The following is a 14,688-nucleotide window of genomic DNA, read 5'->3' on the forward strand; positions in this document are numbered from 1 at the left end:
GTAATACCAAACGGGCACCAGTAAAATGAATATTGTCACTGACGTGAGGAAAAGTGTCGATAAATCATTGACATTTGATATTTGAAAACAAGTATGAATTATTCAATCGACGAAAAAATAGCCATAATTAAGTGGCATTATGCGGGAAACAGTTTTAAAGCAGTATGTGAAATATTTTCAGTTTATTTCCCCACCAAGCCCATTCCGTCCATTTTAACTATTAAATGTATTATCAATAAGTTCCGGTCCAAAGGTATCGTGATAAATAATTGTAAATGTTCAACTCAGGATATCGAAAATAGAGCCGAAGAAAGAGAGAACAGAGATCTTAATATTCCACTGAGTGTGGAGGAAAGCAAGATTGTTAGTACGAGGGTTTTTGGGCAAGAGGTAAATAAACATCATACAACGGTATTGCGCACTTTAAAAAAACACAAATATTATTCGTATAAATTCGAAAAACGTCAATAGCTGCAGGAAGGAGATGAAGAGCGAAGAATGGCATTTTGTTTTGAAATGATGGAGCAAATAATGATAGGAATTTTTTAAGAAATATTTGTTTTGCCGATGCATATACATTTACCCTCAACAATGAACCAAATGTTCAGAATTGCCGGTATTGGAGCCAAGAAAATGAACATCGCTTTGTTCATACTCGGGTACAATATCCCCAAAAAACAAATGTATTCGTGGGAATTATAGGACACCATATCATTGGACCCTATTTTATGGACTATAACTTAACAGCTGAAACCTATTTGGACTTACTTGAAAATCAAATTGGACCCGCCTTGGAAGAAGTTTTTCAGGAAGATCAAATGATCTGGTACCAAATGGATGGTTGCCCAGCCCATAATGCCCGTATGGTAAGAGAGTGCTTGGAAAATGATTTTAACGGCAATATTATTGGTCCACGGTACCGGATACTTTGGCCAGCCAGGTCACCTGAACTTTCACCGAATGACTGTTTTTTGTGGGGTCATTTGAAAAGTGTCATTTATAAAAGTGTAAAATTTGAGAATCTAAATCAGTTACAAAACGCTATTTCGTTAGAATGTAATAAAATTTCCCAATATCAACTTAGTAATGTTAGAAATGAATTTTATGATCGGTTAGGATATTGTTTAGCTGTTAATGGGGGGTTGTGAGAGCATTTGATTAATTGATGTTTTTATGTATTTCTCTATTATTTTTAAAAAAGTTATTGTATTTTATTTTATTTGTCCACGCTTCCACAAAAAAAAACATTTTTTGTATTCGGCTGTACGTCAGATTTGACAAAGCCTTATAACAAATTGTTTGCTGGTGGCTGGTGTTTGGTTTTACCTGAACCGAAATAATTTTTTAGAGCTAATTTTGCAATTACATTTAATTGAATAATTCGAGATTCGCTTATTAAAATTTATTGAAACTTTGCACGAGGGTTTGCCAGATTGGTCTCTTCAAAAAGTTATGTTACATTTTTTCTGTAAAATGTACAGGGAAGCTAATAATTCACCCCCTTAAAATTTACATGGGTTTTCCTATGTTTCGCTCGGTGACGCACCACCCGGTATAGTTAATTCAATTATTTTGTACTATAAGGTATCTTAACGTAGGTTATACTTATTCAATTTACGATATTCAACGTTCATGCGGTTTGTCTGCAGCCATGTTTACCAGGCCAGAATACTAGTCATCCATGAGACCATTGTTTCGAGGTCACAGAAATCGATTGCATTTTTACAGGACTTTTGCATCTAAATTAGAGTAATCGGTGATATTAAGGAGTGTCGTTGTGATAATTTTTTTGAATTTAAAAATGAGCTGAGTTGATCATTTAAATGCTTCAAATATAATAATTTATGTATTTTAGAGAGAAGAATCCATGAAGAGGCTTCTAGAATGGAAACAAAGAATGCTTCAGTCGCCTTTGAATAGAAAAGCGCAGGCACAAGCTACACGCGGATACCCTGTAGGAAAAGAAAATTCGTATTCTTCTTATCAAAGTTTTGCTAGTGGTGATAAGAAGCAAAAGAAGTCTACAATTACAAATCGTAGATCTGTGCACAATTTAGTGCAATATACCAGTTACTCCTCTGATGACGAAGGTACGTTTTTCTTTTAAATTTAGTATCTGTTTTTTCTTATGTATAGTCACTTAAAAGCATTGTATATCAAGGAGATTAAACAGTAGACAAATAAATGACAAAATCTGAGTTTATGTCTCTGGCTGAATAACATTGTCTACTTTTAAGCTCCTTATATAGTAATCAAAATATGTGTTTAGTGTATACTGGTGTCGGTCTTTTTTGGGAGTAGTCTTTATAGGTCCTTCCTGCCTGAAGACTTATCTACCTGTAACTAACACTTCAACATAACCTTCGCTATTATCTATATTACTAACAGTTTAATTAAAAAAAAACTCTGATGGCGATGGACTACTTCTTGATGTAAATTTTTTATGGGCTCAGAAAACGGGGAGAAATCAAGCAAGCACACACAACAGGCAGGACGGACCGTGGACACATTTCCGAATATTTCTGACTCACATACACATGCATCATTCACTTCTACCACCGCCTTGAATCTCCCTGACGAGCCTGCCACATCCGCCACTTCTTTACTAACTAATCACAGTGATGCACCTTCACCTAGTTCTGATTCTATACTTGCACATTTGTCTGTTCCTGAAGAATTTACTGATAGTAATATCACTTCCGATATTAAAGCCAACGGTGCGCTGGTTAAGGCTATATTATCGGAATTTCAAATGCCTGATCCCAAAGAAGCTATAATGGAAGGAAATTATATGCCCATGTCTCCCAAGAAAAATCTTTTGAGTTCGAAGAGTGATGCCAATAGCGAAAACACTATTATATTTAATGACACCGAAGAAAATCTTTACGTGGAAATGACGAGAGCGGTAGGTAAAGGGTTTTTAGAATCAAACAACTGTGAACAACAGTATGAGATGGTATGTTTCAATGGAACCAAAGCTGAGCCAGTATATATGGAAGTTCCTGGAATGCAATTTGAAGAATCCACTGAGCAGGAAAATGAGGAGTTGCCTGATATACTTAAAAATCGCACTAAGGACGAAAAAACTGATAGCAGTGATGCTGATGATGAGGCCTCTAAAGATTTAGGATCTTTGGAAAACCCCGCACATCCAAGGTTTAGCCTTTCAGATACATTTAGGCCAGCATCATATTATTTGGGGGTCACTAAAAATGTTCCTGAGTTTCAGGACAGTTCCGATAGTGAACTAGTATCTCCTCCTCCCATTCCAGAAAGTTCACCACCACTGGATGATGATGATTACATTCCGCATCTAAGAAAAAAAGATAAAGGAATGAATTCTTCTACTCCAAAAAGAAATTCTGACCAATACTTTAACAGGAATCAAAACGACCCTAGAACAGGTATTGATGGCAGAACGAGCTTCTTATCTCTTAAAGATTTGAAAGATCACGACATATCAGCATTTGGCTTTGCCAATCTGGAAATCAATGATAGCCTTAGTCACTTGTCAAGTAATAGTGGGTCTTTGGCGTCCTTAACTCCTAACAGTCGAAGGCCAATATCAGAAGAGTTCAGCACTCCAACCGAATATGGACAAATTCAAAACCTTCAGAGCGTGGAAAACTATTTTGCAGGCTTAAAAATGTCAGAAGACGTTTTGCTCGCTCAAAGAGAAAATGCTAATGAAAACGGTCATGCCTACGAAAACTATATGTTGCCTCAAAGAAAACCTATGGAAAATCTATCATCTTTGACAAATAGTCCTAGAAAAAAATCGTTGCCTTCACCGACGTCTATAGATGACTTAAGACCAAGGTGTAGACCAGAAAGTAGCTGTTCAGTCTCAGCAGAAATAAGTAGCTTTTTCGGTAATTCTAATAGGTCTACGCCAGTGATTAGTAGCGTAGATTTTTCTGGAAGCCAGATTGAATTACCACACGTTGTTCCCTATTATTATTCAGATTTGTCTGAAAACTTGTCCAACTTAGAAACATCTCTAACCCTAAACAATCAAAGAGAGAGTATAAATGGCAGTAAAAAAGATATAACACACATCATTAACCCAATAAAATGTTCTAGACGCGATGAGGAGGATAGTTTTAGTAAAGATGCGGCACCTAGTACACTAGCCGAGGCTAGATCTGTATCAATGGACTTTCTAAATTTGACCGATAAATCAGATAATATCGACAAAAAAAATATTTATGAGTCAGATACTTTAAAGCGTCGTAAAGAAGGGGATGGTATTGACAATGACCCAAAATCAAGAAATTTTTATCCCAAAATAAAGCCAGATAAGTTTGATGAAAATATCAAGGGTGAGAAAATTGTAAGAAAATCTTATTCATTAGAAGGATTACTAGAGAATGTCCTAAATGAAAATATTGCCAGTGAAACTAATAGAGACCGTGAAACTGTTGATAATTTAGGTACAGAGGGCAGTTACCTCTGGGAGGAAGATTCTGTATGGAGAGAACAACTAAGGTCAGTAAGTCAAAGGCATACAAAATCGATGGATGATCTGGATTCAATTGATGTCGACAATGAGTCAGCTCTCCAAAAAAAACCTGCAAGACCACTAACTCGTGAAGTAACCTATGTCAATGATATCCTTTTTAAGTCAAATGAGTCCACTAAGAAATCAGGAAAGTCATCAAAAATCGAAATTAAAAAGAAAGGTAGTTTTTTGATAGATAGAGAGACTTTAAGGCAATGGGATTTGATGTCCAGCGCACCATCAGATGACCAAATATCAAAAGTGGTGGATGCGCAGGGGAGTCAAGTTCATGCGGTGGTAGACTCGGGTGAAGGTAGTACCGACACTGGCGAAAATGGAAACAATCCGGAAACAGGTATAATTTTATTATATTTTTAAATCATTTATTCATTTTTGTAAAAATGTATATTCATTGATTTATTACTATTAACTGTATATAAAATATATTTTTTAATGAAACATGTATAAGGATGGCTTAGTAATTTATTAGTATGTTATAGCCTCGGGATCGATTTCGATCAACACCAGGGACTCGACTTTAGGAAGAGATACTTTTCCGAGAGGGATGACTCCAAAAAGAAGCGAAACCCCTAACTCACAAAATGTTCAGTCAAGGAGTACCACCAACTTAGACAAATCAACCATTAGATCCTATGATAAAAATATGTAAGTACTTTAATTTTTTATATTATTTCTTAATACTCCAATCGACAATATTTAACAATTGTATATGACTCGTCAGTACATCAATTAGCTTAAAAATAAAAGAAAAACTAAAAATCCTAACAAATCTAAGTTAATGAATTTTTCCTTAAATCTAGTAAGATTTGTACATTCTTTTATGTTTTGTGGTAAATTATTATACATTTTAAGGTGAATCACATTTGGAGATTTGTATTTTATTCTATATGAAGGTATATAATCATCTGCATTTCCGGTGTTACTTTTAAGAGTTCTACAGGAAGTCCTATAATCAACACCAGCAATACACTTTAAAATGCGTTTTTGCTTTATAAGAACATCTACTGCCTTCGAAGAGATTCCCCATAATGAGAATCCATACCTGAATACCAAGTCAACTTGTGCATTTCCTTAGTGATAACACCTGCTGTAAATTGCAATTGTAAATTGTAAACCTGCACAAATATAATAAGCACTATTAAGTCTACCAATAACATGATCACAATAGGATTTCCCAGTCAAGAGATGATATATATTCCTAAAAACTTAACATTATCAACACTATTTATTTTTGTATCATCTATATGAAGCCTCAAATTGTTACACCTATTTTGCTTTGCATGGAATCTGACATATTGTGTTTAACTTATATTAAAATAAAGGCGGTTTTCAAACTCTGTTTGCTTTTATTTGTAGTTCAATATCTGAGGCAAGTGTCATCTGCAAGAGAAGTAATTGAATTAGGAATCATCTGGGATCACTTTTTGAAGTCCATTTATTGTATATAACAGATACAGTACAGGGCCCAATACTGAGCCTTGAGGCACACCAATGATACATGTTTCACATGCAGAATTTATAATAGTACTACAGCCAGATACTGCATACCAAATACTAACATATTGATCTATTTTATAAAAGATTGAATCCAACTTAGGCTGTTACCTTTATAACTGTCATGCTATATGAATATTATGATCCACGCAAGCAAAAGACCAATATTGTTCACAAGTTTACAATAAAGAGCAGGCATGGCAGAATGTTTGAACCTACTTCTCTGAACACCATGTTGGTGTGCCCCAATTTAATTATTTAATTTTCCATCAAAAATTTTTGAAAAAGGCGAACATAAGGTTACAGGCCTCTAATTTTCCATAAGGTGTTTACTATCTTTTTTATGGAGGAGCACAATTTTTCCTATTCGAAATCGAGAGAAATTTTCCCGTGCAAAAGGATACATTGACTAAATATTTTAATGGGCAAGTAACTTCAAACAGCACTTGATGAAGAATGGAACTGAGCACTCTTTAGGTTACTTTGTACTAGCTAAAAGAACTCATACTCCCAAAAAGAATCAGCAAAAGCTTTTTCGATTGATATTCTTCATCAGGGCTATTTTGTGAGAAATTATCTATTTTATTTGTTAAGTTAAGAACTGCAGGCATAAGGAATAACCCGAATTCATGACAAACATTGATTAGATCATTAAACACTTTATCATTATTTTGTCCTATTGCAATTAAAATCGTATATTAAATTATAATTTTCTTATTTACCTTACTAATATGTCGTAACGTGTCACGCAACTGAAAAAGAAAATATTGAAGACTTCTTGTTGAAATTTAAAAATTTAATGTTGCCTATTAAACATGTTGCTCCACAAACCTCGAAAATATTTTCACGGCAAAATGTATCCAATTTTAATATATTAAATTCGATGTATTGTTTTTACACCCCCACCTCATTATTTTGCCTTAAAAAAATAGCTACCCAGCACAAAGCTTTCAAAATGCAATGTCCCTAATAAGCCTTTACATGTCCAAGTCTCTGTACAGCACAAGCACAGCATATTTCGAAGTCCTTCAAGGCCATTTTCTATCTGATCACATTTATTCGTATTTAGAGCCTGGAAATTAAGTAGAAGGAGCTGAATAGCATCCAAAGGTTCTACTCTCGAAACCATTTTCTGGTTTTCCTGAAATTTTTTTCCATATGCTGAAAAGGCTTAATTATTATATTTTCATAAACTGGTATAAACTGAAATTGCAAATATTGCTTTCATACTGTAAGTCCTGGTTTTGTCATTCCAATGTGCTCACACCCAATGACTGGTATTCTATTTTCTCCAAGGTATACCACTACCTTCTCCTTAGTTGATTCTATGCTAAGGTTGCCAACATTAAAAACTCTATAATCCTCCGCAGCCATTATTGAGGAGCTATTCTTGCTTGAGCCATATTGCTTCAAAGGTCCTTATTTTCTTTGTTGAACAGAGTGTTTTGATTTTGTGCCCTTAGTCAGATCAATGCATGTAGTTATTAGTTTCCTTTGTTCGTCACTTCTAACGCAGCAAGCTCCACTTGTTGTTTTGTGACAATAACCCCAATAGAATACTTTTGATTACTTCATCATTTCCCGGTTTAACAGTGGCACTGATTTCACTTAAAAGGTTTTTTTGCTTATTTGCAATGTCGATAAATTGTTCCACTGCAGTGTTCATTCTATGCTTAATATTATCAGCTACAATGTTCACCAGTGGACCAATTTGGCATGAGGTATCATTGCTATCAAACATCTGTATCTCTGCTTGGTGACTACATTTATCCTCGATGGATTTTATCTCACACGTTAGCTCTTCATATTGCTTTGCTTGATTTTATACATTATGTTCTATTCCCTCGATACTTGCAGCAGCATCTTTTTGTTCAATCACTGTATTTCTTTTACACGCTGTTCTTCAATATTTATTTAAGTAAGTAATTGCTTTCCATACATTTAGGACAAAAATAAAACAGATATCTTGTTTATAAAATCAGCACACATATGTACATCGAAGGCCCCAATTCCTGCACATCCACGGCATACAACACACTTACAAATATCACACGGGACCTCAAACAATTGGACTTTTTCATCCTTAAAGGCACATTTTTTCTTGCATTTATAGCCATGATGTTGCACCAATGAATTTTTATAGATTTTTAAGAAAATACGACAACGCCGCTGAGCAGTCGACACTTTTTTTACAATTGTTTGGGTTTAAATTTTTGAAAAAATAAACTTAGTCCCGTGTCTACCTTGAATTTCTCCAATAGATTACCTTTACCTACTACTTTGCTATTTTCACTTAAATGCTTAATTAATTTGACTTTGTACAACCAAACCACTGAACATAAATAAAAAACGACGTGCAAGGTTGCCACACAATACAAATACGTTTATTTTATAATATAACCCAATACGGATGAAACGTTCTGGAATTACATTGGTGATCAGTATAGTTGGTAGAAGAGGTACAATATTCAAAAGTTGTTTGAAATAAATTATTCTGATATGGATTCAGTTGGAAACTGAATTTATGCTACCTATTCAAAGACTCTCAAGCAATAAATGGAAGAAAGTCATATTCCTGGTATAAGTGAGCAAATATGCCCTTGTAAATAGTCATTCTGAAGAACTTGACTCATAGCTCTCTCGGTTCGGCATATCTTGAGGATAAATTTTAGTAAAAAGATCATACTGGCTCAAGAACGGAATCCATTTAACTATCATAGCAATTGGTCTCAAAATCAGGTTAAGATATATTTTAAATGATCAAAGACAATCAGCTTTACAAATGAATGAGACTCTTCAGGTCTATTTGTAGCCAAAGAAACTCACTAGTATGTTTATGGCATGGTAGTATTATCACATTGTCACTGGTACAAAATATTAAACAAATAATCGAATTTTTGTGGGTCTAGAGTTGAGAAGAAATTGATAATAATAGCATGCAGGATAGTGCTGCATCTCACTACACTAGCGGCTTATTAAAAAAAAAGTTTCCTGTAACAATGGTATTTGTTGATGCATTGAACAATTTTAATCAGAAGCTTGGCCTTCAAAACGGCTTGGATCAATTTTTATGATGTTATGTAAAGTCATGGTTTTCTTATAAAATGAGACTACACTTATTTTTTCATTCAGAGATTAATTATTGCTAACTGTATTAATGAATTAGTGATATTTTTTCCTAATATCGTTTTTTTCTTTTTTAAGTGCCAATTATCCATCCCAATGGATCAACCAATCAAACCAACAAATTTGCGATCGAGAACAAGACTTTAGAGCATCACAAAACGTAAGTAATATAACTAAAAAAATATATTATTTCCACTGTTATAGTATTGTAATTTGTATAATTGTTAATATTAAAATTTTTAAACAGTATTTTCATAAGCACCAAATTTTCCGTAAGCAACTTTACCCTAATTTAGCCAACGTGGCAGTTATCGAGATCCTAAAGGTCCATTTGAATTTGAGACACGTTATATATAATATTGATTACATTTAATAGTATAACTAACATAATTTTAATATAGCAATGCCCTTTTAAGGATATTACATCCAAGAGCAACGTATCCGCTGGCGAACTTCTGGAAAGAACGCACGAAGAACTTGTTTTACTATTGATCCAACTTCGGCGTCAACAAGCCCAAACTTTTCAGGCCATAGAGAGCTGCTACAACGAAATCGATTCTCTACAGGTTTGATGACGTGTCATTTATAACCCAATCAGCATTTTGAAATTTTATATCAAATTGATTAAAACTCATTTAAAAAGATATAAAATTTTCATGTACTGGTTGTCCTCACCTTCGCAGACTAACATTGAGCTTAACCATGGTGGAGTTTAACATTATTCACATCTCGGTCGCTAACATTTGGGGATTACAACAAAAATTATCTGTTAAATAACTAAATAGACATTTTAATTCCAGATTCACATGCATAATATGGATCAAGTAAAACGCATGGAGAACCTTCAAAAGTTGGAAAGGATTAAGCAAAACCTTCTTGAGTTAGAGAAACAATATGAGAAGCGTAAACCGTTAGTTAACCTAGTGGATAACATGGTCAAATTAGGATCTTTATACAGAAATAGCAATGAACGTCCAGATACCTCTAGACATCTCAGAGAACGCTTAGAGTTTAACCAACACATACAAGAGCGACGGCTCCTAGCCGAAGAAAGAAGAGACTGGAACAGAATAGAGCCAAGTCATATTCAATTACAAGAAAAAGTCAGACAGCTCTACCAACTTGATAGTCTAATACAAGAAGAGTCTCGCAATTTGCACAACCTCCAAAGGGACAAAGGGGATATAGAACGGGCACTTGGAGGACTTAGAAATAAGTTGCAAAAGGGACTTAATACCCCAGAGGAAATCGACCAAGCTAGAAGACAGCAATATATTTTAGAAAACGAACTTAGTAGAGTGCATTTAATGTTGGCTCATAATTCTAAGAAGCTAGAGGAAACAGTAGCTGGGAACGCCAGATTAGAACAAGAACTATTGGTGTTGAAGCAAAAGCTTCAGGCTTCTAGACAGCAGAGGAGTTCACCCCAATTTTCAAATGCTGGTATGAAAAAATATTTCGGTTGCATCGTATATATTATAGGAGATCATTTATTTTAGGGGATAGCTTACCATATTTCACCGGTTCTAGTCAAGTTTTAGAATCTGATTTGGAAAAAGTACAAAAGAAAATTGGAGATCTTCAGAAGCAACGTGACGAACTAAGTCTACAAGTAAGGCAACTTACTGACAGGTCTAATACTCCACATTTGCAACAGGCCAAGATTTCCTTTTCCAGTGATAGTCAATGCAATAATGGTAAGCTACATACTGCATGACCATGATTTTTTTAAGAAAAGATGTTATTGGCATCTTTCCAATACATTTTTATTGGCAATTCCATCTTCTGATAGGAAATACAATTTCATATTTGAAAAAAAAATTGAAAATAGTTGAGGACTTTTAATAACATGGAATTCATATCAAATTTTGTATTACTAAAAATATTTACAATTGCAGCCAATAAAAAGAAACCTATATCTTCCTGGCGAGAAACAGACTTGGACACCATGAACTCCATAGACCATGGTTACGATAGCTACTCTAGTACCTCTACAACTCCTCTTTTTATCAACACTGACATGAAGTTATATTCTGGGGATGCCCATGATAGAAGTATGAAAACTAGCGATTCGACGAGCGATGATACTGCTTTATCATCCAATCCGTTAGAAAAACCAGAAATTAAGACAGTGAGGATAGTAAAAAGGGAATCAGAGCGTAGGCAAAGGGACAGGGAGAAGACATTCAATGGAAAGTGTGACCCGTTGGTGGAAGAAGATTCTTCTGAAGGATCTTCGGTACTTTTCAGGCCAACATCCTTGCCGCAAAAACTACCGGTATCATATGAACACAATTCTTTGCCTAGTAGAGGTACGAGAAATAAGGCTGCTGAGCTTAGCCCGGTGTTTAAGAGTGAAGCTGCCAGACAGATTATCACAGAAGTAAGTGTGAGAAGTTTCGTTTAAAATTGTCAATAATGAGGAGTAATTTTTGATAGATTTTACCATACACTTAAAGCCTTTGATCAAAGAACATTTTTTTTAGATGTCAACTAAATCAAAAAGTCCATCAGCACAAAATCAGCGTAGAGCAATACCAAAAGAACGTAGAAGACATCATACTGCACCCCATGACAATCTTGTTTTCTTGGGTAATCTTGAAGGTCGAAGAGCGAGAGATGATCTTGATATCGAGCGAGCCTTAAGGCAAAGAATCGATGCTCCCGATCTTGTTCGATCGACTTTAAGCAACAAGGAGTTGAAGTACAATGAAGAGACAATCGATAGTATTTTGAGTACACCTAACAAAATTTTAATTCCTGAGAGGTATATTCCAGAGCAATTACCTCAACCGAACACATCTCGTGAGAGTAAAAGAAAGAAGAAGGTGGAAAGTATCAAGAAGATGCTTTCCGATACTGCTATTATCAGTGCTCCTACCACTTCGTCTGCCCATACTGGTAAGTCTGGATTACTAGTTTTTGCCTGTTTAAATGCATACCCATATTTCAGACGAGCAATCTCTTGATAAGAAGCCTAGTCCTAGCGGAAAATTTCAATCAGCGCCTACGATTTCGGAAGAGAAAAAACAGAGAGAGCACTTGCTGCAACTAAACCAGATTTTAGCAAAGCAAGTTATGGAAATGAGCAAAGTAGTGGCAGGTACTCCTCTATTTTATCTAGCATCCGTTTTTAAGCTTTTCTTTATTTTTTTTTAACTCACGTGCATGGTTTTTTGCATTTAGTGTTATCATACGCTACTTTTTTTGTTTTATAGGCAGCACTGAAGCAGACTCATAGCAGTTGATATCTGAGTATGGATTAGATGACTAATAGGTGTGTTTTTGGCATGTGAAAATGAGATTAACTTGTTTAGCAGGGTGTCCTGAAAGTTTTAATAAATATTTCAATTATAAAGATTAATAAGCAGAATATTGATTATATGTGCATAGAACCATACATTTTAAATACATATTTCTTCGCTTTTCAATTAATTTTTTTTCATTTCACCATTTTTCGAACTCAGGACACCTGATCTTCTTAATTAAAAGGATACCTTTAGAACATACAATGAATTGTTTCAGTTAAAAATTTAACAGCCCTCAAATTGAATCCACAACCAGTCAGTACCGAAGAAGACGATTCATCACCGATAGCTCCACTGCCGCTGTACCAGCAACGTGAAAATTTTTACAGCTAAGTTTTGTATCAATATAATTTAAAAATTGCTCTTTTATTGTTAATAGTACCGCAAGCTAATAGCAATTTGAGCGTTCAAAAGTCCTGGCGATAAGAAAAGTTCTCGTAAAGTAGTTGGGGAACCTCTTGACTGAGTTTGTTCAGTTAAATTATATTATTCTTGAGACTGAAATTAACTTATGGGGGGATATGCCATGTATGCAAAAACAATAAACTTTTTTTTTATGTTTTTTAATTGATTTTAAAATTTCTACCCTAGTTGTTTTGGTATACATTGTATTTAGCATACACAATTTTTTTAACTTTCATTCAGGGTATTTTTAAAGTAATATGTTTGTACATTTAGTATAACACATAATATATCTTGTTGAAATATTATCAATTTAGCGTTAGCAAAAATTGTATTGATAATGCGTTTTAAGGAGATCCTTAACAAAATGGGTAGACAATATTCACTAAGGGAAGAAATAAACCATTTTTTTTTAAATTAGTTTAAATGATTTAACCAATAAGTTTTCAGTAATAACTGCGTGAAAGAGGGATATTCAGTATAAACGGGATATTCTTAAATAGAGGAATAGAAATTAGTAGGGTGGAAAAATAATACCTCAAAAACACATCTCGTGAGAGTGGCTAAGCAAAATATGACTTCTGCCTCTCAGTTTGTTAGGTAGAAATAACAGCTATGTCGATGTTAAAATATTATGTGTAATGTGTAGGTAAGGCTGCAAATCTATGAAAAAATACGTACACGATGGGCAAATTAGCGAGGTAAGCGGGTGTATCTCACAACATCCTAGACGTCCATACACCTGGAAAACCCTAGCCGATCGCGATATCTACAAAGTGAGAAATCAAATGGATTTCGTTCATTTGATTTCTTTTAGAGCCATTTAATGAACTTTATCAAATCAGCCATGGCATACCCTAGTGCCAACGTCAGCAGTAACCACAATACCGTAGTAATAAGCCTACAGCTTCGTTACTTCACTAGAGTCCAACAGCCAAATAAACCTTCGAGGGAATCGATGTTAAAAAACTTCTTGATTCCGAACTACGAGCCAGAGCAGCCGAGAAGCATTGGAAAAGTTCAGCACCATGATAGTGCTGAACTTTTCCAATGGCGACGACGTAGAGCTTAAGTGGACTGTCTTGAATAAGGCGCTTTTCTACTTAAAAAAGCACGAAAATACAGAAGAGAAACATTGAATATATATAAGCCTCTTAAAAGCAACAGTGCATAGACGAAATTTGCTAATTTATGAACGAGAGAAGGAAATACAAAGCCACAGGCAATAACCAGTACAGGGAACTGATCAGGGCGATAAGATCAGAATGCCGAAAGGTAAAGGAAGAATGGTTAGCTGAGAGGTTTTAAACTTCTCACGTCGCTGTTAAATTCAATATATGCAACTGGGAAAATACCAACAGACTGGTTGAGCTCCAATTTCATCGCTCTCATTATCCACACTCGCATATACGCCAGATGATGATATGTTAAGCCTAGACGGACTATCTTGAAGAACACACTTTTGAAAACCTTGAAAGGCATTGGATATACACAAGGCTCTAAAAAGCAATAGTGGATGACAGGCGAAATTCGCCAACTTATGAACAAAAAAATGAAATACAAAACCATAGACTTCTTTATTATCAGATCTTTCAGCTGATCTCCACGAAAAGATCAAGGAATTCACCAAGACCCAACGCAACCAGATCCACAGTATTTTGAAAGACATAAATAACACGATATTTGAGGAAAACAAGCATTGAGAAAAAGCTTAAAAGATGGAACGAAAGAAGTATGTTGACGCCCTATTCAATTACATATGTCCCTACCAACCACCTAGAGGTTATGATGATATTAATGAGCCCAGCCCTGTTATATGATGTTCTAGAAAAATGA

General features: G+C 34.9%; 1 protein-coding gene across 5 annotated transcripts in view; it reads left to right on the top strand.

The window, feature by feature from the left end:
- The window catches only part of LOC126748184 (uncharacterized), a 52,537-nt gene extending 39,520 nt beyond the window's left edge, over positions 1 to 13,017 (top strand). For 3 of the 5 annotated variants that reach the window (XM_050457233.1, XM_050457232.1, XM_050457230.1), the window contains exons 5-15: positions 1,856 to 2,090; positions 2,454 to 4,856; positions 5,002 to 5,167; positions 9,221 to 9,302; positions 9,559 to 9,708; positions 9,943 to 10,585; positions 10,642 to 10,839; positions 11,041 to 11,525; positions 11,629 to 12,043; positions 12,096 to 12,245; positions 12,668 to 13,017. In XM_050457233.1, coding sequence (XP_050313190.1) covers positions 1,856 to 2,090; positions 2,454 to 4,856; positions 5,002 to 5,167; positions 9,221 to 9,302; positions 9,559 to 9,708; positions 9,943 to 10,585; positions 10,642 to 10,839; positions 11,041 to 11,525; positions 11,629 to 12,043; positions 12,096 to 12,245; positions 12,668 to 12,783 — 5,043 coding nt within the window. In that variant the 3' untranslated portion in view covers positions 12,784 to 13,017. Of the gene's footprint in view, positions 1 to 1,855; positions 2,091 to 2,453; positions 4,857 to 5,001; positions 5,168 to 9,220; positions 9,303 to 9,558; positions 9,709 to 9,942; positions 10,586 to 10,641; positions 10,840 to 11,040; positions 11,526 to 11,628; positions 12,044 to 12,095; positions 12,246 to 12,360; positions 12,420 to 12,667 lie in introns of all 5 variants that reach the window. The other 2 variants (XM_050457234.1, XM_050457235.1) reach the window with 2 other exon arrangements.
- The last annotated feature ends 1,671 nt before the right edge of the window (positions 13,018 to 14,688 follow it).

The sequence above is a fragment of the Anthonomus grandis genome, chromosome 22 (genome assembly GCF_022605725.1).
Source record: "Anthonomus grandis grandis chromosome 22, icAntGran1.3, whole genome shotgun sequence".
Lineage (NCBI taxonomy): Eukaryota > Metazoa > Arthropoda > Insecta > Coleoptera > Curculionidae > Anthonomus > Anthonomus grandis.